Source organism: Myotis daubentonii, chromosome X, assembly GCF_963259705.1.
Source record: "Myotis daubentonii chromosome X, mMyoDau2.1, whole genome shotgun sequence".
Taxonomy (NCBI): Eukaryota; Metazoa; Chordata; class Mammalia; order Chiroptera; family Vespertilionidae; genus Myotis; species Myotis daubentonii.
In genome coordinates, this window is record NC_081861.1 from 6,171,008 (window position 1) to 6,193,675 (window position 22,668).

At 41.7% G+C, this 22,668-nt stretch overlaps 1 protein-coding gene across 4 annotated transcripts in view; it reads right to left on the bottom strand.

The window, feature by feature from the left end:
* The window catches only part of SHROOM4 (shroom family member 4), a 216,787-nt gene that overhangs the window by 25,283 nt on the left and 168,836 nt on the right, over window positions 1–22,668 (bottom strand). For all 4 annotated transcript variants that reach the window (XM_059680262.1, XM_059680259.1, XM_059680260.1 and 1 more), the window contains 2 exons: window positions 17,969–20,444; window positions 11,853–11,914 (listed from right to left, as the gene is read on the bottom strand). In XM_059680262.1, coding sequence (XP_059536245.1) covers window positions 11,853–11,914; window positions 17,969–20,444 — 2,538 coding nt within the window. The remainder of the gene's footprint in view (window positions 1–11,852; window positions 11,915–17,968; window positions 20,445–22,668) is intronic.

The following is a 22,668-nucleotide window of genomic DNA, read 5'->3' on the forward strand; positions in this document are numbered from 1 at the left end:
ATAATACATTTATTATAATTTATTATAATCTTTAAAAAAATTACTTTTCCTTTTTGGGTTACTTCCTTTGGGGTATGCTGGGTCAAAGAGTATGAGCAGTTTTGTAACGCCTGTCACATATTTCTAGATTGCCCTCTAGGAAACTTAACTAATCTATACTACTCCCAGAACCATATACTGTTTTCTCACATCTTGCCAATAAAGGGCTTTGTAATTTCTATTTATCATTTATTAATTTCTATTTATTAATTGTTTATAATTTCATAAGCAGGTTGTGATACCTTGAAGCTGTTTTTATTTGCTTTTCTTTAAATGGTAGAGAGGGTGTACTTTTCCATGCAGTGATTTTACTGCCTTTATTTCCTCATGTGTAAATTGCCTATTCATTTTCCTCACCCTTTCATGAAGCTGAATCTACAAGCAGACCTTCAATATCTGTATCCATTCTTTATATTTTTTGGACAGTCAACTGTTATCAGTGATATTGACCCCAGACAATTTCCTCATTCTGTTGTTTAGCTTTTTATTACATTTTTGTACAAAGTTTCCCCCCTAACTTTTATATATTTGAAACCATCCATCTTGTCTCTGACATCCTCCATTTAAAACAGACACTAATTTACCTTCCATTCATAGCTGAAATAAATATGCGATTCTACTTGTCTGCTTTCTAGAATTTATTACAAAGTATTATATGAAATATTGACCTAATTATTCTCTGCACTGATACCTAGGATTCCCAACATTTTTTTTAAAAAAGAAAGAGTGATTGCTTTCTCTAGTTCATGGTTGCTTCCATTGTGCTCTATATTCTTAGAATAGCTTGAATCTGTTCCTAAAATCTCTCTTTTTTTTAATTTCATTGACTTTTTTTCAACCTACTATCATATGGTTTTGATAATTGTCACTTTATGACCAGCTTTAAAATCTGATAGGGTAAATCTGCTATCATTACCTTTTTAAATAAATGTATTATTTGGTATGCTTGCCCACTTATTCTTCCAGATAAATTTCACTATCAATTTGACAAGTTCTATAAAGTATCCCATAGTGACTCTAATTGGTAGTGCATTACATCTATATATGTATCCACTCAGGGAGTATTGCAATCATTACTATAGTTTTTCCAGACTGAAGCAGAGTATAGTTATGCATTCATTCATACCTTTATTTCTTTCATTGAGTTTTATAATTTTCCTTGAATAAGTTCTGTGTGCCCAGGATTAATTTAATACACAAGTATTTAAATTCACTTTGTCATGCTTTTGACAAATCCTTCCCTACTTCTGAAGGTTACATTCTTCTTAAGTGGCAAAGTCTTTCTAAAAAATTTACTCTTCCTATGAAATGAAATTCAACTCTAAATTATTAATTTTCTTTCATTCAATCAGCACATAGGAAATGTGTACTGGATATTCCACACTCTGCTCATGATGTGGTATGACAAAGGGAAGGAAGAGAGTCAGATCTAGGCTAAGAATTAAAAAACCTGGGTAATTTTTGTTATGTTCTTGCTATATAATCTCAGAAGTAATGGGTTCTGGGGTCAGATGCCTATTTGACCTTGGGCAAGTGACTTTATCTGTAAGTTTCCTCATCTTTAAAGTGAGTTAATAGGAGAACCAAGATGGCGGCATAGGTTAACGCCGGAGTTTGCTGCTTTGAACAACTACTTCAAAAGTGAAACTAAAAGACAGAACGGACATCACCCAGAACCACAGGAACGCTGGCTGAGTGGAAGTCCTACAACTAGGAGGAAAGAGAAACGCATACGGACACTCAGAGGAGGCGCAGTGTTGAAGTCAAATTCTGAGGTGCGGAGTGCGCGGAGCGGGCTGGCGGTGGAGGGCGCGGTTGGCGTTTTCAATCGGGAGGGAGTTGCAGACTCTGAGCTCCAGATACAGGCGAGTCTTTGGGGACCCAGGCTCAAACGGGACTGTCTGGCTTCGGTCAGAGCGAGTGCAGCTTTCTCTTCCAGCTTTGCAGCAGGTGCTGGGACTCAGAGAGGCAGAGCCCCTGGGGACAGGACTGAGAGCCGCCATAACTGCTCTCTCCGGCCCACCCTGTTGATCCTGTGCGACCCGCCCTACCCAAGCCCTGCACAGAGGCATTTGCTGGATAGCCTCAGGCAAAGGCTAGATTAGCACCTCCCTAGAGGACAGAAGTTCTCTCACTGCTGACACAGCTGATTCTCATAGCCACTTGGCCTGGAGGTCAAACCCTCCCTGGTATTAGCTACAACAATCAAGGTTTAACTATAAGACTGCGAACAAAGACCACTAGGGGGTGCACCAAGGAAGTATAACAAAATGCGGAGACAAAGAAACAGGGCAAAATTGTCAATGGAAGATATAGAGTTCAGAACCACACTTTTAAGGTCTCTCAAGAACTGTTTAGAAGCTGCCGATAAACTTAATGAGATCTACAAGAAAACTAATGAGACCCTCGATGTTATATTGGGGAACCAACTAGAAATTAAGCATACACGGACTGAAATAACGAATATTATACAGACGCCCGACAGCAGACCAGAGGAGCGCAAGAATCAAGTCAATGATTTGAAATGCGAGGAAGCAAAAAACACCCAACCGGAAAAGCAAAATGAAAAAAGAATCCAAAAATGCGAGGATAGTGCAAGGAGCCTCTGGGACAGCTTCAAGTGTACCAACATCAGAATTATAGGGGTGCCAGAAGATGAGAGAGAGCAAGATATTGAAAACCTATTTGAAGAAATAATGACAGAAAACTTCCCCTACCTGGTGAAAGAAATGGACTTACAGGTCCAAGAAGCGCAGAGAACCCCAAACAAAAGGAATCCAAAGAGGACCACACCAAGACACATCATAATTAAAATGCCAAGAGCAAAAGATAAAGAGAGAATCTTAAAAACAGCAAGAGAAAGTAACTCAGTTACCTACAAGGGAATACCCATACAACTGTCAGCTGATTTCTCAACAGAAACTTTGCAGGCCAGAAGGGAGTGGCAAGAAATATTCAAAGTGATGAATACCAAGAACCTACAACCAAGATTACTTTATCCAGCAAAGCTATCATTCAGAATTGAAGGTCAGATAAAGAGCTTCACAGATAAGGAAAAGCTAAAGGAGTTCATCACCACCAAACCAGGATTATATGAAATGCTGAAAGGTATCCTTTAAGAAGAGGAAGAGGAAGAAAAAGGTAAAGATACAAATTATGAACAACAAATATGCATCTATCAACAAGTGAATCTAAGAATCAAGTGAATAAATAATCTGATGAACAGAATGAACTGGTGATTATAATAGAATCAGGGACATAGAAAGGGAATGGACTGACTATTCTTGGGGGGGAAAGGGGTGTGGGAGATTCGGGAAGAGACTGGACAAAAATCGTGCACCTATGGATGAGGACAGTGGGTGGGGAGTGAGGGCGGAGGGTGGGGCGGGAACTGGGAAGAGGGGAGTTATGGGGGGGAAAAAAGAGGAACAAATGTAATAATCTGAACAATAAAGATTTAATTAAAAAAAATAAAATAAAGTGAGTTAATAAATGGTAACTATCTCACAGGGTAATGATAAATAATAATGAAATAATTTCTGTGAATAAATGTTAACTATTATATTTTTGTTATTGTTGTTAATAATAGTATAATACTTTTCCTGAGTCTCAGCTCCCTTCCATTCTCAGTCAAATGGCAACAATAATGCTTAACCACACAAGCACATGGATTGTTGTGAGGATTAACTGTGGCCATGTTCATAAGAACACCCTACATATTCTAAAGGTTTGTTCAAAATGGATAGGATCACAGGAGGCAATCATAGGTACAGAAACAAAAATAGATAATCCATAAAATACTTTCTTTTGAGTTTTAAATACATCACACTTATGTGGCTATTTCTCCCAGCAGATCTACTCACTAATTTTTTTCCCACCTGCTAATTTTAAAATGTGTTTGAATTCTCTGCACACAAAACAAATAACAGTAGAGGGAGACAGCCAAGAATGTAACTACATGGAATTAAAATTTGTTGTAGGCTTCCAGGAAAAGAGGGTGGCTTTAGAATATACATTTAATTTTCCCACCTACACCCATCCTTCCTGTTGTGACAGAAATGACATAAGAAATGTCAAAATGTGTATATGTGGTGTGAAGGAGTAGAAACTCCATCAGGATTTTACCTCTTAAATGTCATCTCTGCCCTTGAACTTTCCTAGGCCTTCTCATCTTCCCTCAGTTTATAAACTGTGAATCTGTCTCCTCCATCTTCAGTATCAATATTCCTTTCCTTTCCTTTCCTTTCCCCTGACCTCTCCTTTCTATTCTTAAGCTAAAACCAGTCTCCCAAATCCTGACCAAACCTTCATTTAAACCAATGGTTCTCATAGTTAGCTTTTCAAATCCCAATTGCCTGGAAGGCTTGTTAAAACACAGATCACAGGGCCATATCCCAGTTTCTGATTAGAAAGAGGCATGCAAATTTGCATTTCTAACCAGTTCTTAGGTGACACTTAGGCTGCTAGTCCTAGGGCCACATTTTGAGAATCACTACCTTAAACCCTATTGCCCCCTCATCTATCATCCAATTTACTCCTACCTACCCCTAGCTAACTCCTTTTATAAAAACACTAGAGGCCTGGTGCACAAATTTGTGCAAAAGTGGGGTCTAACAGGCCCACCCCATTTGGGCCAATTGGACCAGGCTGGCCAGGGGGAGGGGCTGCGGGCAGTTGGTGGGCCGGCCCCTCCCTGACCCCGATCAGGGGTGGGTCTGGCCAAGGGGAAGGGCCACAGGCAGTTGGCCAGCTGGCCCGCCCCTGGTGGAACTCCCGGTTGAACTTCTGGTCAAGCTCCCTGTTGAGGGGATAATTTGCATATTAGCCTTTTATTATATAGGACTAGAGGCCCAGTGCATGAAATTTGTGCACAGGTAGGGTCCCTAGACCTAGCTGGTGATCAGGGCCGATCAGGACCTTCCAGCTGCTGGCCAGGGCCTTCCTTCCCTGCCAGCTGGGGTTCTTACTTCATTCCGTGCCGCCCCCTGGTGGTCAGTGCACGTCATAGTGAGCAATCAAACTCCTGGTCTTCCAGTTGAACACCTGAGGGGACACTTTGCATCTTAGCTTTTTATATATATAGATGTTTAATGTTTAAATGTTTTTTTGAAACATTCTTTTTTTAAAGTATTTTTCAAATCACACAGTAACACTAACACACAATCACTGTATTCAAATTAATGAAAAGAAACAGAAACCCTTCTATATTGCTGGAGGAAATGTAAAATGGTATGGACGCATTGGAAAACAGGCAGTTCATCAGAAAGTAAGTAGAACTGCCATATGGTTCAGAAATCCCACTCCTAATTATATTCCCAAGAGAACTGAAAACATAGGTCCACACAGAAATCTGTATATAAATGGTCATAGCAGCATTATTCACAACAGTTAAAAAGTGGAAAGAGCCCAAATGTTTACTAATGGATGAATGAATAAAATGTGGCATATCCATACAGTAGAATATTATTTGGCAAGAAGGAATGAAATACTGATACATGCTACAACATGATGAACTCTAAAGAATGATAACTGAAAGAAGCCAGACCCAAAAGCCCACATATTGTATGATTCCATTTATATAAAATGTCCAGTATAAATCCATAGAGACAGAAAATAGATTAGTGATTGCTTGAAATTGAAGGTGGGAATGAGGAATAACTGCAAATGGGCACAGGGGATCTTTTTAAATTGGATTGTGGTGATGACTGCACCACATTGTAAATTTACTAAAACTTATTGAATCATGTACTTAAAACAGATGAACTTATGATATGTAAAGCTGTGTGCACTTCTCCTCCAGGCATCTCCCTTATAGACTATCATGTCATCTATTTTCTAAGTTTGCTAATTTGAAGGTCACTTGTGATTCCAAACTGTCAAAGCCAGTAGCAGTGCTCTCCTTATCCTCGGTGATGGTGCTCTGGCATACTTCTCCTTCTACCACTCCAGCTGCTTGCCTGTTCAGTTTTGTTTGCTGGTTCTTCTTTCCCATCCTACCCCCTGATGGGTGATCCACAAGCATCCTTCAAAGAATCCATTTGTCTCCATCTATAACTTCAAATCCAACATATCCCAATTCAAACTTATCATCTCCACCAAACCAGCTACCCTTCTCACCTGCCCCAGCTGTTAGTAACTTTCTCCAAGTCATCAGGATTTGGAGTTATTTTTGACTTATCTCCTTTCTTTCCAAAATTCCAATCACCAAGTTTGCTCTACTTTTCTCTGAAAAGGTGTCACATATTTGTGAGCAAATAGTCTGAACAGAACACATGAGAAGAAATGCAAATATCAAGTAAACACATGAAAAATTTTCAAACTAAAATAATCAAAGTAAGTAAATTAAAATTATAATAGGTATAATTTACACCTATTGCATTAGAAAAAGAAAATTTTCCATCCAGGTGGCATGGCTCAGTGCTTGAGTGTCGACCTATGAACCTGGAGATCCCGGTTTGATTCCCTGTCAGGGCATATGACCGGGTTGCAGGCTCGATCCCCAGTATAGGGCATGTAGGAAGCAGCCAATCAATGATTCTCTCTCATCATTGATGTTTCTATCTCTCTCTTCCTCTCCCTTCCTCTATGAAATCAATAAAAATATATCTTAAATAAAGAAAATTTTCCATGATGGCAAGATTTTGGGCAACTGGTATACTTATAAATTGCTAACAGCAGTGTAAACCACAGCCTAGCAAAGTAGTTTGGTGAAATCTATCAAAAACAATAAGAATGTTCATATTCCTTCAACTAGTAATCCCAACTCTGGATAACTGTTTTTAATGATATAATTCAAAATGAGAAAAAGGTTATAGCTACACAAATTTTTTCTGCAGCATTACTTTATAATAGCAATAAATTGGAAAAAATCTAATTATCCAACAATTTGAGAATGATTAAGGAAATTAGAGCACACTAATCTAGTGAAATATTATGCAGCCATTAAAATTTATACCATTTGAAGAAGCCTGTACAGCAAAATGAAAAATTGCTCACTTAGTGGGGAAAAACAAAGCAGGACACACAAAATCACATCTACATAGTTATTTAATCATGCCAAAAAAAAACCTCTATACCTGTAGATAAAGGCTGGCATAAAAATGAAAACAATTAGGGTATTAAGGTGGTAGCACTAAAGCTACTTTTTCTTCTGGTTTTAATTTCTTATAACATTGTTTTTCACAATAAACCAACATTTTCTCCTAAATATCACACACATTTATCTATCCCTTCTACATCACCCCTCCTTCCCAGTCCAGGGCCACACTCTTTCATGCCTGGATCACTGCCCATAATTGGTCTCTCTTCAACCCATCTAGGCTGTAAATGCTGCCAAGTTGTCTAAAGTGCTAGCTACATTTACCATGTCATTTACCTGTTCTGTAACCTTCAATTGTTTCAATGTTTGTGATCCTATCTAGTTTTTAAGGCCTACCTATCCTTGCCCAATACTTTGCTATTTGCCCTTTTTTTCTGTACTGTTACTGCTGCTGCTCTTCTTCCCTTTCCTCTTCCTACACCTCATTATCACAACTAACATTTAATGGGGGTTTATGGTGCCAAGTTGCATTCGAAATGATTTACATATATTAACTCATGTATTAATCTTCACAATAATCACATGAGGTAGGTACTTTTACCCCATATTATAAATAAGGAAACTGATGGGGCAGGGAGGATGGGAAGAGGAGAGAGAGAGAGAGAGAGAGAGAGAGAGAGAGAGAGAGAGAGAGAGTTCCTAAGCCACCCTAACACAGCTAGAGAATAGAAGATACTAAATTTGAACCCAGGCCAACTGACTCCAAAGACAGAACCCTTAACCAATGGAGCTTATTCCTCCCACACACCCTGCTTAGTCTCTCTGCTGATCCTTTCTTCCTGTAGGTCCCAACCTTCAGTGTTCTTATTGTCCAATAAACTCAAGGCACAATAATACTTATCATGTGTTGTCCCTACAGTGTCCCAGGCGTTTCTTGTTTAAACATGTGTTTGACACTTCATCTTATAGCAACTCGCCTGAGTAAGCAACACTTAGCTTGTCCCTTTAGTACCTGTGAGACATTCAGTAAATTATTCAGTACCAGTATGTCTGAACCTCAGATTTTTTTCTGAGTCAATGTTCTCAACGTGTGATTCCAGGGCCAACTGCATCAGCCTCACCTGGGGAGTTTGTCAGAAATGCAAATTCCAAGCCCCATTGCACACCTACTGAATCACACTTGCTGGAGGTGAGATTTGCCTATCTCTATTTTAACAAGAAACTTTTTGGGTGTTTCTAATGCATACTCAAGTTTGAGAACCATCACCCTAGCTAAAATAATTACCTACCTGACAGAGTTTTGGGGACAATAAAACATAACATGTGTATCTTAGCTTGTGGTATGTGGGTTGTTTTGCAAATGGTACTTCATTATTACTGCTACTTAACTCTGTGTGGGTTAGTCTTTCTTGCTCAAGCTGTGGGTGGGCAGGCTTTATGCTTCTTGCTGCTCTTTAATATTTCCCTGCTTGTGTAAAAAAAGGCATTACCTACACTACATTTTAAATAGTCTTCTTACTTCATTGGCTGATTGGTAAGAGAACCATTTTTGGAGAAGCACTGTAGAGTAGTACAGCAGATCCTTGAGTAACATCACTTTGTTCAATGGCATCTTGTTATGAAGTTATAAAGTTGATTAGAAAAAGAAATGATTCCCAGCCAGGGCCACTATCTGTGTGGAGTTCACATGTTCTTCCTATATCTGTGTAGATTTTCTTCGGGGACTCCAGTTTCCTCCCACATCCCAAAGATGGATATGTGAGGTGAATTAGCATGTCTACCTTGTACCCGTGTGAGTGAGTGTGAGTCTCTGTGTGTGAGTGGTCCTACAGTGGAAAGGTGTCCTGTCCAGGGTGGCTTCCCACCTTGCTCCCTGAGCTGCCAAGATCAACTCTGGCCACCTGTGACCCTGAACTGAAATAGGTAGGTTGGAAAAGAAGTTACTTTTTATTAATATTTTTTAAATGTATGTATAGGTCACATTTATTTCAATGGTGAATATTAGAAGTATTTTGGGTCTTTATTGATAAATTTGGTGATGATTTTGTGACCAAAAAATGCCATAGGTATTTAATTCTTGTTTATATCAATTAGCCTATGGTAAAATTGGTTTCATTGCGTCGTTTCACTTAAATTTGCAGTTTCCAAGAACCAACTGGTGATGTTAAGTGAAGTCTTACTGTGGAGTGTCTCTGAAGTAAGACTGTCTGGATCTAGTCAGCTTACTATTTGTGAAACTTTAGGCAAATGAATTTATCTGTGTGGGCATCAGTTTCTTCTCTCTGGCAAATGGGGAGATTAACAGTGTCTATCCCTTAAGGTTACAGTGATAAATAAATTCTTTGAATGATGCTCAAGTAGAGAACTGTGCTCAAGTAATTTTAGTTAACATTATTTTTGTGTCATTTTACCTGTTCAGTGGTGAAGGCTCTGTTTCTTCATTTGGCAAGCAAATGACAATACCACTCAGCAACTTCTCTGTGCTAGTCATAGAGAGCAAATCTATGACTAAGGCATGGTCTCCTCTCTCAGTTTTCAGCCTAATATGGGAAACTCTGCAGACCCACTAGAGACTAGAAACAAGTTCTCAAAGGACATGGTACAACCCAGTTCATAGTGAGGAATCAAGACCAGTCATAGATGCCCTAACCAGTTTGGCTTAGTGGATAGAGTGTCGGCCTGCGGACTGAAAGGTCCCAGGTTCGATTCTGGTCAAGGGCATGTACCTTGGTTGCAGGCACATCCTCAGTAAGATGTGTGCAGGAGGCAGCTGATTGGTGTTTCTCTCTCATCGATGTTTCTAACTCTCTATCCCTCTCCCTTCCTCTCTGTAAAAAAAAAAATCAATAAAATATATTTTTTAAAAAAGACCAGTCATAGAATCCCATAGTATCCCTATCCAGGTCAGACTCCAGAGGCATGATGCTGAGTGATCAGTTTGAAGGGTTCTTTAGGGATCTCAATTGAAGCAGTTATGATGGAAAATGCATGAACTTAGGGGCCAAACTTGGGTCTGAATCTGTTTCTATCACTTATACTAGGTGCATGACCTCAGCTATGTTATATAACTGACCTCATCTATAGTAAAAAATGAACTGTGGTGGAGAATTAATGAAATCATGGGTGTAAAAACATCCAGACCCGTGATTAATACTTAGTAGACAATCAATAAATGTTGGGTTCTTTCATCTTTCCATTGCCAACCAGAAAACTGATAGGTTACCCAGACTTTAGAATTAAAAGAAAGCAAAAATTATCCCTGACTATACCAACAGGGGATAATGTAGGAACGCCCCCCCCCACACACACACACACAAAGAACCCCAGTGGTCAGGAGACCCAGATCCTAGTCCTCTCCTTTGGTGTGCCCTCCCTAAGTGCCCCTTCAGAGACAAGGCTGACAGCCTTCTTCCCTATGCCACCTTCATTCTTTTTTTTAATTTTTAAAAAAATACAGCCTTTTATTTTATTTTTTTAATATGTTTTATTGATTTTTTACAGAGAGGAAGGGAGAAGGATAGAGAGTTAGAAACATCGATGAGAGAGAAACATCGATTCAGCTGCCTCCTGCACACCCCCTAACTGAGGATGTGCCCGCAACCAAGGTACATGCCCTTGACCGGAATCGAACCTGGGACCCTTGAGTCCGCAGGCTGACGCTCTATCCACTGAGCCAAACCGGTTAGGGCGATTCTTATAGTTTGAGTTAAAGAATCACTATAATTTAGGAGCTTCTTGTACAATTAGGCCTGGAGAAGAACTGACTGAAAGAGTATATCAAGGAATTTCACAAAAGAGAGGGTCCAGCCAGGCTGATGTAGAGCAACACCGAGAAGGTAACTGCTACTCCTTATGGTCACCTATGATTGGTGGGCTCATCTCTGGGGAAGGTGAGTGCTTGGTGCCATGTTCCCACAGTATAGGAGCACACTCTCCATTCTGGGCATTTTTCCCCTTAAGGACTTTGCCCAAACAACTCTTTTTCCCCTAGCCCAAGCCATATATGCCATTTGTAAAAATGCTCCTTCTTTCAGGAATTTTAATCTATTGTTAGCATGATCTGCCCTTGGACTTTTAAAATATGTATATATATATATTTATTTCAGAGAGGAAGGGAGAAGAGAGAGATAGAAACATCAATGATGAGATAGAGTCATTGATCAACTGCCTCCTGCATGCCCCACACTGGGGATTGAGTGTGCAACCTGGGCATGTGCCCTGACCGGGAATTGAACCAGGATCTCCAGGTTCATAGGTCAACACTCAACCACTGAGCCATTCTGGCCGGGCTGCCCTTGGACTTTTAATGGGCAGACCTTAAGTTCTCAACAAGCCCTGTAAAAATAAAGGTGGCAGAACCCAAGAAACAAGTACCTCCAACAACTCTGAGACAAAGGCATAGCAGTAGCAAGACAGTCTTACCTCCTCTCCGCCCCCTCCAACTGCCTGATGACCATTGGAGAGGTAGGCATAATTTATGCCTTCTCATGTATTTCAGCACAGTCTGGTCCCATATGTCCTTGTGCCTGAGAAGGCCTGCCTCAGGTCCTTAGATGGGCACAATGTTCCACAATCCTGCCTGACCACGTGTATTACAAAATGTTCTAGCAATCAGTTTGGTCTGTAACCCAGCTGCCTGGGGCCAGGCTGGATGACATCTAAGTAAACTCCAAACCAGGTTCCTCAAAGAAAACTGAGCAAACAGAAGACCTTACCATTTCTATAGAAAACTCAGAGGTAGCAACTCACCCCAACACCCTGAGCAGCCACTTACCTCCCTGACTGGCTGGTCTTCCTGTTTCCTGTTACTGGTTTCCATTTGTCCCCAGGAAATTCCTGCAAAGCAAAATTCTGATAAGTTAGGGAGCTCTGAGCAGTCAGGTATCTAGATGGCCTCAAAAATGTGAAGAGTTCAGAAACCTGTCCCTGGTCAGGTCCCCCGGATGGTTCCTTCTACTCTCCCATGCAGGTAGAGAAATATGTACCTGGAGGGCTGCCTTTCTATAAGGAGGCCTGCTGAGCTGCTGGGGGCATGCAGAGACCAAGAGAGCACTTAGGGATCTTGGCAGTGTAGTCTAGAAACTCAGTGTTTCCCTCTCTTTCTTCACTCCCCTCCCAAACCACGTTTAAAACCAGTTTAGCATGTTTGCTGTTTGCTCTGGCTCTTGTAAAGGAGGTATTTTTGTTTGTTCTGCCTGGTGAACCTGCTCTCTCCTTTTTACTCTACCAACATAGAAAGCATCTTCTCGGAAGCCCTGACCCTTGAGGGGGCTTTGAGGCCTAAATTAGCTCTTGCTGCTGCAACCCTTTCCCAGAGTGAGGCAGAGGGAGATCATGCATTCCAGCACACTGCAAGGGCCCTTCCTCCTCCCAGATCCACTGGCAGGGGATGAGGTGGGCTTACCTCTGGGGAGCCTGAATGCTGGGTGCCATGTTCCCCACATTACAGGAGTACATTCTTCACCCTGTGTATTCTTTTTTCCTTAAGGGCTTTGCCAAAACAACTCTGTCCCTTCTCCATGTGTGCCATTTGTAAAAATGTCCCTTCCTTCCTATTCTAGCTCCAAACCTAATACAAATTTGCCTTTGACATTCTCCCTGGTTTTGCTTTCAGTACCTTCTATCTAGCAACCCAGAGCTTAGCCCAAAGGGAATGCACAGGTATTCCTAAACCTCAGTGATGTTCCAAATTCCCTTTTTCTCTAATGCTTTTATTGGTCCCATTCAAAGTTTTATTACCTTTGCCCCAGTAAAACAAAAAATTGCTCCCTTTTTGGACTAAGACATCTGGTGTCAGTCATACTGGCTAAGATACTTAATAATTGTGCTATTTGAGAGGAACTATGTCACTTCCCTAAACCTCAGATTCCCCTCTGGCAAATAAGGACTATGCTATCTAGCCTTGCTGGGTTCCCAGTAGTGGGAATAAAGTGGGATCTGCATAGATAAAGCCTAGCACAGTGCTCAGCAAATAGGAAACCCTGGATGTTGAGTACCATGGAGAGGATGAGGTTATTCAGCTTTTACAGGATCAGAGCAGTCCCTGCCTGGAGCGTGTCGTGGTAGAGCAGCTCTAACCACTTGTTAGATTTCAGACTCTGACTTGACACCCTTGTGAGATGTCCCTGCCCTCAAAGACATATTACTTGCTCAGCCACAGAGGGAGCCAGGATTTCCTGTCCATGCCCTGTCTGGCCCTATGGGAAGTGCTCAGTAAATAGCAGTGGCCAAACCAAACAAAGTCCTGTCCCAACTCCCAACCTCCCTCATAGATTTACTTTTTTTCCTGAGCCACTTAGGTTGCTATAAATTGCCCACATCCTTTGAACTAAAGAGGTAGTCACCCCATGGCTTGGTGCAGATGGGAATTGACTGTGGTGAGGACTTGCTGCCCCAATGGAAGATATATTACTAGAAGGTGTCCTGCCATACTGGAGAGAGCCTGGGCTTTACAATCAGCCTATGGAGAAACAGTGTAAGTCAATTAGGAGTTTGGCCCTGAAGCTAAACTATATGGATTCAAGTCCCACACTTGCCCTTTACTAGCTATGTGACCTCAGGCAAAATACACAACTTTTAAAAATATCATTTCCCCCAGTTATTTAATGGTGTGATTGTGATAATAACATTACCTATTTCTTGGTTACTTTGAGGACTGCATGAGTTGATACATGTAAAGTGCCTAAAGCCATACCTGGTGCACAGTAGACACTCAAATGTTAGTTATAATTGTTCAGATCCTGGCTTTGCCACTTGCTAGATGTGTGATTCCTCTGAGCCTCAGTTTCCTCAGCTGTAAAATGGGATCCTATTATAACTTATCTCATACAATTGTTAAATGAAATAACCTGAGAATATATGGAAAACTAACTGGCATGAAGTATGAGGGATGTGTGTACTGATTTTAGTTCCCTTAACAGCACAAAACAGGAGCCAATTACCTTTTGAACATCTTCCAGGGGCCATAAGGAGTACATCAGCCCTACTTCACACAGCCACCATCACAACTACCTTAGTCGTGTGAGCTGGGGTATTCTAATCCATGCTATAAGCTTACTCATGTCTGGGGGCAGGGTGTGTTCAGGTTGCTGGGGTGAAAATGAGCATGAAGTGGCTCTTAGATGGTTATACACATGCCTGAAAGGCTAGTGTATAAGCAGACCTGTTTAGCTAGTCTAACAAGCATTAGGAACTCAATGTGTCCCTCCCTCAGAGTGCAAAAGGAGGCCTGCATTGCTGCTGCCAATAGATACAACCTGCAAATTTCACCACCTTCCTTTACAGAGTTATTGGCCCTGGGCTGACATTTCTGTAGCTATCATCTTCTTAACCCCCTGCCACCCTCCAACTTCAGTCCCCTTTCTCTATTGTCTATTTGCAGGTTCTTCTTTTAGCAAACAGTTTCTCAAGCTAAGCCAATCTCTCCCTTTATTTTAAAAAATAATAACTCACACTTATGATTACTATCTGGCAGTTACTGTTCCAAGTGCCAAACACAAGCTACATCATTTAATCCTCAAAACCAACTTGTGAAGTAGGTACTATTATTACCTCCATTTTTAAAGTTGGAAAACTTAGAAATTTGAACCTTGGCAGTCTGATTCCAGCATCAGTGCCCCTAAACCATTATTTTATATTTCCTCTCCTTTTTTCAATATGTTATTATGGATATTTTCAAGCATACAGACAGTTGAACAAGTTTACAATTAACAACATGTATCTACCACCTAGATTCTATAATTAATATTTTACCATATTTGCCTTATCACAAATTTCTCTATTCACTCTTCTATCCATCCACCATCCTATCTTAAATTCCTTATGTATTTCAAATTCTTACAAACAACTTTATCCCCATAAAATTAAAAGCTTAAATGAAATAGACAAATTCCTTGAAAGACAAACTACCAAAACTCATATAAAAAGAAACAGACAACCTAATGACCCTATTAAAGACATTGAATTTGTAGTTTAAAAACCTTTCCACAAAGAAAACTCCAGATCCAGAAGGCTTTGATAATGAATTTTATCTAACATTTAAGGAAGAAATAATGCCAATTCTATACAAACTCTTCCTGAACATGGAAGAGGAAGGTATGCCTCCTAGCTCATTTGGTAAGGCCAGCACCTGGCATAAAACCAGACAATGACATTATAAGATTACTACAGACTATAATCTTTGATAAACATAAACACAAAAATCCTGCCTTTGACCCAGTGATCCCACTTCTGGGAATATATCCGAAGCATCCCAAAACACCAATCAGAAAGAATATATGCATCCTCATGTAGCAGTATTATTTATAATAGTCAAAATATGTAAACAGCCCAAGCACCTATCAGTAGATGAGTGGATAAAAAAAGTTGTGGTACATTTACACAATGGAATACTATGCAGCTGTAAAAAGAAAGAAGTCTTACCGTTTGGAACAGCATGGAGGGACCTGGAGAGCATTATGCTAAGTGAAATAAGCCAGTCAGAGAGAGACAAATGTCATATAATCTCACTAATACGTGGACTCCAATGAACAAAAACAAACGAACAAAATGGAATCAGAAGCCTGAATACATGGAACAGACTGGCCTGTGCCCAAGGGGAGAAGGGTGTGGAGATAACTGAATAAAGAAGGTGAATGAAATAGCTAAAGAACAAATATGCATACCCCATGGACACAGACAAAAATTTGGTGAAGGCCAAGGAAGGGGGAGACAGGAGAGGGTAGAGGTGGGCAAAGAGGGGAGGAGGGGAACTCCTGAAATAATGTCAACATTAAACATTTTAATTAAAAAATCCTTAAACTATGAAAAAATCAAATCTAGTAACAATGTGAATAATATGTCCTGACCAAGTGGGTAATACTAAGCTGGTTCTTATTTCAAAAATCAATGGAATTCACCATATCAGTAGACTCCTGATAAAAGCTCTCATTAAACTAGGAATAAAAAGGAACTTCTTCAACATGATAAAGGACATTTACAAAAACCTACAGCTAGGCCCACCAGTGTGCCTCAGTGGTTGAGCATTGACCCAGGAACTAGGAGGTCAGGGTTTGATTCCTGGTCAGGGTACATGCCCAGGTTGCCGGCTTGATCCCCAGTAGGAGGCTTGCAGGACACAGCCCATCAATGATGTTCCTGTCTCATGGATGTTTCTATTTCTCTATCCCTCTCCCTTCCTCTCTATCTAAAAATCAATAAAAACATATTTTAAAAAACTTGATAGCTAACATCACAACACTGAAAGACTGGAAACAAAGCAGCAATATCTACTCTCACCACCTCTATTAAACCATGTACTGGAGGTCCTAGACAGTGCAATAAGTTCCCCCTCTCCCCTAGAAAAGACATACACAGTGGACATATTTAAAATTATTTCCACTTGCAGTGATATGACTATCTATGTAGAAAAATGTTTAAAAATTTACCATAGTACTAAAACCACTAAGTGAGTTTGAAAAGTTTACAGGATACAAGGCCAATACATATGATTGAATTGTATTTCTATATAATAGTAACTAAGAATTTTTAACTTGACATTAAGAAAACAATACTATTTACAATAGCATCAAAAACATAAAATCTTAGGGATAAATATAACAAAATATGTGCAACATTTGTATGCTGGAAACTTTAAAGTAAGAGAACCAATAGACTTCAAAAACTTCAGCATAAATATCATTAAATAAAGTTCCATATTTGTTTATAATATTTTAAGGCAAAATTTACTTCTAGTGAAGGGCACAAATATTAAGTGTACATTTGTTGAGTTCTTATGAATGTATACACCTGTGTAACTCAAACTCTTATCAAGATATAGAACATTATCATCATCCAACAAAATTCCCTCATGCCTTTTCCCAGTCAATCTCTGTACCACCTCCCATAGGAAACCACTCTTTTGAATTATTTTCCATAGAATAGCTGTTTCAGTACTTTATATAAAAGGAATAACAGCGTATATATTCTTCTGTGTAAGGCTTCTTTCACATCTAAGGTTCCTTTATTCAAAGAATATGTATTGAGCAATTTCATAACCAAGTCATTCAGAAGCATTTGCCTATGCAACAACAGTTCAACACAGGAACTAACTTCTGGTTTGAATGCATCAGCCAAAAAGGTGGCACTAAGAAAGCCACAGAGAAGGAATCTGGCAGTGAGCTGGTAAAAACTTAGGGGATCCTCCCAGAAATACCTTGGGAGATGGTGGTAGCTTATGTTAGGGCAATAGGTCATAACCAGGTATAGCAACAGCCAGTCTAAACCTGGGTCTCTGACAGAGAAAGAAATTGGAGAAGAGGGGGAAGGATTTATCCTTTAGAAAACCGGACAGGTCAGATCCCTAAAAGCAAAGCCTGGGGGACCATTTGCAAATTTTGGAGCTCCAAATAGTTTTAAAGCAGGAAATGGAATACATGCTGTTTTGTATCAAGTACTGCTCTGACACTATATACACAATCTCATTTGATCCTCACAACTGATTTATGAGGCAGCCATTAGGAAACGCCACTTTGGTGATGAGGTAATAAGACTTTATTTAGTACTTGGCATTTTATGAGATAAAAATTCATTTGTCCCTTTAAAAATCACATAACTGCCAATTTTGGTGGTTGAATGACTTGCTTAAGGTCACTCAAATACCAATTATACAGCCAGGGTATAAATCCAAGTTTGGTCCATTTCATGAAGCAAAAGTTATTTTATTCTAACTCTAAAGATGAGGTAATTGCAATTTTGATAGCTGAGTGTCATGCCCAAGGTTAGTAAACTACCATATGGTGGAGCCAAGACTATATCGTTTTAAGAAATTATAATTGTTTTCAAATGATTCACCTTGCTTTCTCCTTAGAAAGAGAATAGTGAAGCTCACCCATGCAAGTACCAAGTCCTCACCTGCACTGTTGGCTTCCTGGGTTTCCAAGCGTTGCCAGGTGCCAAGCTGCTGTCCTCGAGGGTACTGTGCTGGGGATTATGATAGCAAGCCGAACACCGAATGCATTGGTGGTGGTGGCACCGACAGTTGTAGCAGTTTGGCATCATATTTCTCTTTCGCAAAGCAGGGCAGATCTCCCCAGAACAATAAATGCAAGGGTCATGTACTACAGCTCCCTGGACACTGCAGGAGTAAGAGCAGGTCCTGTGGTAATCAAAATCACCACAGTGCAGTGGCTTACAACACATGGATTGTTCTAGTCCTTTGCTTGCAAAACATTCTGAGTAAGTAGGAGTTTCTGACTGAAGGGATGACATGAAATGATATGATTGGTCTGTGGCATGATATTGTTGGTCTGTGGGATGATATGATTGGTCCATGGGATGGCGCCTCAATTCCCTATAGCTGGAGCTCTTTGGCTGGAAATTTTGGTCTATAGGTTTTGGTCTCTGGGTAAAAGTTTTATTACTATGAGTGGTTAAACCTGGCAAATGAGATGTAGATAGGGATTTGCTATTCTCTTCAAAGAACTTTCTTCTGTCTGCAAAGGGCAAGAGGATGGCTTCCTCCCCGGCTTGGACAGTAGAAGCCTTCAATTCCTTGTTATCTCCTGGGCTGGAAGAGCTTTCTGTGGCTAGTGCCACATGCGGCTGCAGGTTGTGCTCTGGAGACCATCTCCAATGACCTCCACAGACTCCACGGTGGACACTTGTTTTCTCAGAGTCTGAAGAGGATGAATCAGATGCTTTCCACCAGGTGTTCAGACCCAAAGAGGACTGGCCAGGCCTCTGGCTAGGGCTCATTCGGCCCTCCAAGCCTATCCTAGATTCATGGCTCTCAGGGGCTTGGCTAAGGCACTCTGAAGACCTAGCCCTAAGCATCATGTTCTTGTTAAAGAGCTTATCTCTGGGGCTAGGTGGTTTTTTATATGAAGGTAGCAAAGGTGAATTAGAGGCAGGAAGTAGAGGACTTTCTAGGGGCTCCTCGGCCTCTTCCACTTGCTCCTTAGTGTCACACAGCTGTGATAAGGGACTCTTGCTTTTATGGAGCTGGGCCTTCCTCCTCTGAATTTCATTCCGCAGGTTGGTAGCAAAGCGCTCACTCTTCCGTCGGTTTTGGATTGAGCGTCCCCGGGTCCCTCCATTTCGCCTACCACCCACCCGGCTACACTCCTTGGGCTCATTGTCCCCTTCTTCAGTTGCCTCTGTGGTGCCAGCTACTTTAGTGGTTGAAGAACAGTCCCTGGTTTGCTGAACAAGAGATCCAGAGGCAGAGGGCTGCTGGCTGGGCAATTCATTGCCTGCTCTGTTTACTCTGTTTGGATCCTGAAAACATCTTTCTGGAGGATGTCCACCAGCTTCTTCATGAGGGGAGCTGCTTGACCTCTGGTGTCCCGAACCCATAGGCCTATCATCCACTGGCCTGGTCTTTCTCTCTTTGCTGGGCTGGTCCTGGGTTCCTCCTATAGGAGGACATGGACTTTTCTTTCCTGTATGGCTGCTATGCAATGGGGACAGAGTCCACTCATGCCCATCCTGTCCAGTTGGGAGCTCCATCCCCTGCCTACCCCTAGTATCAAGGTGCATATGCTGCAAGTGGGATGCAAGCAGCTGTTCAGGGGCACTATGGCGATGGCCTGTGGGTCCTGTGAGGTGTGGAGGGCTGCCAAAAGAAGAACTCTTAGCTATCTCTGCTGAAGCCTTGCTGGGTGGGCTGGAATCATATGATTTTTGAAATCCAACAGCTTTGCTTGAGGCCTCCATCAGTAAGTGCTCAGAGCCCTGTTGATTGGATTCAGGAGGTTGGCTGAGCTCACAATTCTGATGGCCCTCGTTTGTCACTTGGTCTTGTCCATTGAGGCAGCAGAACCTGTGAGGGTTCCTTGGGCATAGCTCAGTATCTAGGCTTGGTTTCTCCTTCTGTTGCAAAGAGTCCATAGGCTCAGAAGCCCTGCGCTGCTCTCCATTAAGGAGCTGGGCTCTGGAGGCCTGAAGACTGTCTCGCCTCACTGGAGGTTGTGGTGGGCCCTTGGCTGCCTTGGCAGGCCCTGAGTGGTGAACCTCCTGTGGGCGGGATGACATCTGGGAGCTGGAAGTCAGCTGGCCCCCATTGGTGCGCCGACTACCTCCTGAGGACTCAGCCACATTAGGTCTGCCATTAGGGGTCTTAGTTAACGCTGGGCCTTGCATGATGCAATCTGTAGAGGCTGGTTCCTCTGGCCTAAGGGGAAGGGCACAGTCAGAGGCATTTGAGCTGGCCGAGAAGGAGCTGTAGGCTGAGTCACGCTGGTTAGGGTACATGTTCTGGTCAATGGGCAAGAGGTGACCCTCATAGGTGGCTTGTCCTGGTTGTTCCAGGCTCTCCATACTGCCAATGGAGCTGCTTTTCTCAGTGCTGCAGTGCCGGGAGAGTGGACACCACTGCACACACACGTCACTGTAAGACACAGGGCATTAGTTAGCCAAATTACCAAATCCTTTTCCCACTGTGGCCAGCCCTGCCATGGAAGAAGGCAAGACAACCCAGAGGCACCTATGCCACCAATGAAAGTGAGATACAGCGAGAAAGGAAGTAAGGGAAAGAGATGGACACTGGGGTACTACAGTGATGTGATAAAATGGAGAGAAGCCAGCATATGGAAGAAGGATGGGGCAAGATCCCAAAGACTAAAAATGTGAGGTCTCCATTGGGGGTTATGTTCTGCTTGATGTCAGTGAATCTAGAATTGCTTCTGACCTGTCACTGTTCCCAGGGAGTCAGCGTGGGGCTCTCTGCCAGGAGATACAATCACAGATTATTAACATTAGAGAGGGGCCTTAAAGGTCTGATTCAATTTCAGAAAGCTCATTTTGAAAATCAGTGGCTCTCAAATTTGAGCATGCATCAGAATCACGCGGAGGGAATGTCAAAACACAGGTTACTGGACCTCATCCCCAAAGTTTTAGGTCTGGATAAATCCTGAGAATTTTTGCTTCTAACAAGTTGCCAGATAATACTGGTGTTGTTGGTCCAGGGACCACACCTATGAGAACCACTGGTATAAAGCAAGCCCTGCAAAGGAAGTGATTTTTAGGAGGTTATTTTTCAGAAGATCACTCAGTTCTAGCATGTGGCCCAGACAGGGCTGGAATTGAGACATCTCTGTTTTCTTCTTGACAATAGTAATCCTGGCCATTTACCAAGGACCTACGATGTGCCAGGCACTTTAGAGTGTCACATTTCAAACTTAAGGCAAGAAATCATCTGCATTTTACAATTAAGGAAACTGAAGCCTCAAGAGGTCAAGTAAACTGACAGCCTCACAAAGCTACTAAAGAAGCAGAGCTAGAATTGGAACCCAGGCCTTTGTAAGTCCATTGTCTTAGCTCTTCTACTAATACCATCTGTTAAATGGGACTATAGTAATATCCGAATCAGTAGGTTGCTTTGTGAGTAAAATTCGATAGCAAATGTAAAGCTCTTGTCACAGCCTGGGCACCTAGCAAAAGTTCAATACATGGTAGCGGCTGCTCTCTTGATTGCTATTTCCATGACTATTGTTATCAGCATCCTCTTTACTACTAATATTGATAGTATAGTCGCCCCTGACCATGATGCCGCCCTCATTCTCCATGATAAAGGCAAACTGGGGAGAGCAAGTAAAGGGACTAGGGTCAGACACAGTCTTGAATTTTAAATATGATTTCCCACACACAAAGCCAAATTGAGCCAAGTCATGCCAGTAACTCCTATGACTAGAACCACAAAGGTTGCAGGCTGCTCTCAGAAAGGCCACAGTTCAAAAAGCCAGAGCTGAGTAGTGGCAGGAGCTCATGAGACTTTCAGATCAGTCTCCCATAATTCTTGTTCCCTGCACTGCCCCTTAACCACTCTGTTCCCTTGACCTCTGGGCTAGAATCTTTTAATTCCTTGTTGGCAAGGGGACCTGCTACCCACCCCACCACCCTTCCTGCTCAAAACAACCACACCCCCACTCCAACAGGAACCAAGCTCAAAATGTGTTTCTGTGTATTCTTCTAGAACAAAATTGCCTCTGGCTCTGCACTAAGCCTATGGCTTCCAATGCCAAGTAAAGTCACTGAGTGGGAGCCAACTCAACCTTGAGCTTCCCTGAACCTCTTCAACAGAAATCCCTTCTTGGACGATCTTGTTGTGGGAGGGAAAAGGCAGCTAAGGCCAGCAGCTTTACTGGCTCTGAGCTTGCTGAAATAGTTGTCTACCTCTTATGGGAAGTTGTTTCAACAACAGACTATACCACACTCTCTGCATTGAGAGATACTCACTGCAAGTAGACCCTATTATTCAAGGAGATCACATTCTGAAGGTTTTTGGCTCAGTGAAAGAGCTGATGAAAACTGGATGAGATTGCCAGCGAGTGATGGTAAACAGGGAAGAGGAGCAGAACTGAGCCCTGGAGTCCTCCTCCACTAAGAAGAGGTGACGAGGAACCATGGAAAGAGACTGCAAGGGAGCAGCCGGTGAAACATATGAAAAGCAGGGAAATGTGTCTCAAAAGCCAAGTAAGTTAAGTATTTCAAGGAAACATTTTCCAGAAAGAATGGGACTGACCCAAAGTTACAGGATTAAAAGCAGACTAGGACTAGAATGCAGATTGGACTCCCATTGCATTTTCCATTATAGCACTCTAGGCTCTATAACA